The sequence below is a fragment of the Eimeria mitis genome, genomic scaffold (genome assembly GCF_000499745.2).
Source record: "Eimeria mitis Houghton genomic scaffold, Emh_scaff2263, whole genome shotgun sequence".
NCBI classification, from domain to species: Eukaryota; Apicomplexa; class Conoidasida; order Eucoccidiorida; family Eimeriidae; genus Eimeria; species Eimeria mitis.
Window position 1 is genome coordinate 3,807 of NW_013570592.1, and position 1,157 is coordinate 4,963.

General features: G+C 55.3%; 1 protein-coding gene across 1 annotated transcript in view; it reads right to left on the reverse strand.

Moving 5' to 3' along the window:
• EMH_0051230 (uncharacterized protein) overlaps positions 1-1,157 on the reverse strand; it is a gene marked incomplete at both ends in the record, with an annotated part of 8,588 nt that overhangs the window by 3,521 nt on the left and 3,910 nt on the right. Inside the window, one exon of the mRNA XM_013496728.1 lies at positions 1-720. Within this exon, the coding sequence (XP_013352182.1) occupies positions 1-720 (720 nt within the window). The remainder of the gene's footprint in view (positions 721-1,157) is intronic.

Below are 1,157 nucleotides of genomic sequence, written 5' to 3' on the forward strand. Positions count from 1 at the left end.
TGCTGCTGCTGCTGCAGCAGCAGCAGCAGCAGCAGGCTTCTTGTCATGTGTTTGTGCAGCCTGAGGTAATGCTGCTGTTGCTGCTGCTGCTGCTGCTGCTGCTGCTGCTTCGAGCTCCGCCTCTAGGGACGCCAACAGCCGCAGCAGCAAACTGTGGGGGACTGCAGCAGCAGGCAGCCGCTGCAGCAGCAGCTGTCGTGCTGTTAAAGCAAACAAGACAGCAGCACGTTTCTCTGCTGCTGCTGCTGCTGCTGCTGCAGCTGCCTGCAGCAGCTGTTGCTGCTGCTCGTGATGCTCTAACTCCTGCTGTTCCTGCTGCCGCTGCTGCTGCTGCTGTTGCTGCTGCATATCCAAACTGTGCTTCATGCTGACCAAGGTGTGCTGCTGCTGCTGCTGCTGCTGCTGCTGCTCTAGCAGCCACTGCAGCAGCAACGGGGGCAGCAGCTCAGCAACGTGCAGCAGGTCGCATGCCTCGAAGCAGCAGGAGAAGGCCTTTGCTGCTGCAGCACACACTGCAGCAAGCTGCTGCTGCTGTTGCTGCTGCTGTTGCTGCAGAGACAGGATGGCTTGCTGCTGTAGGCTGCTACGGATGCTGCTGCTGCTGCTACCCGCAGCAGCAGCAGCAGCAGCAGCAGCAAGCAACGGTGGGCATATTATCTTCACAAGGCTCCGCCGAGCTGCTGCTGTCGCCGGCAGAGATAGAAGAGGAGGAATAGAACCCTGCAGCAGCAGCAGCAGCAGCAGCAACAGCAGCAGCAGCGTGAGCAGCAGCAACAGCAGCAGCAGCAGCAGCAGCAGCAAACGCCTGCATCAATATCTACACTACTGCACCCTATACTGCAATCCAGGCAGCAAAGACAGCAAAAGCAGCAGCAACAGCAGCATCAGCAGCAACAGCAGCAGCACAGTAATACCAGCAGCAACAGCAGCACCAACAGCAGCAGCAGCAGCAGCAGCAGCAGCAGCATACGTTAAGTGCAGCAGCAGCAACAGCAAGAGGCAGGTCGTGCCGCCCCTGGCTGTATGCTGCAGCAGCAACACGGAGGGGAGAATGCAGCTCCAGCAGCAGCAAACCCTAAACACAAATAAATAAAATAATATATATATATATATATATATATATATATATATATATATATATATATATATATATATAT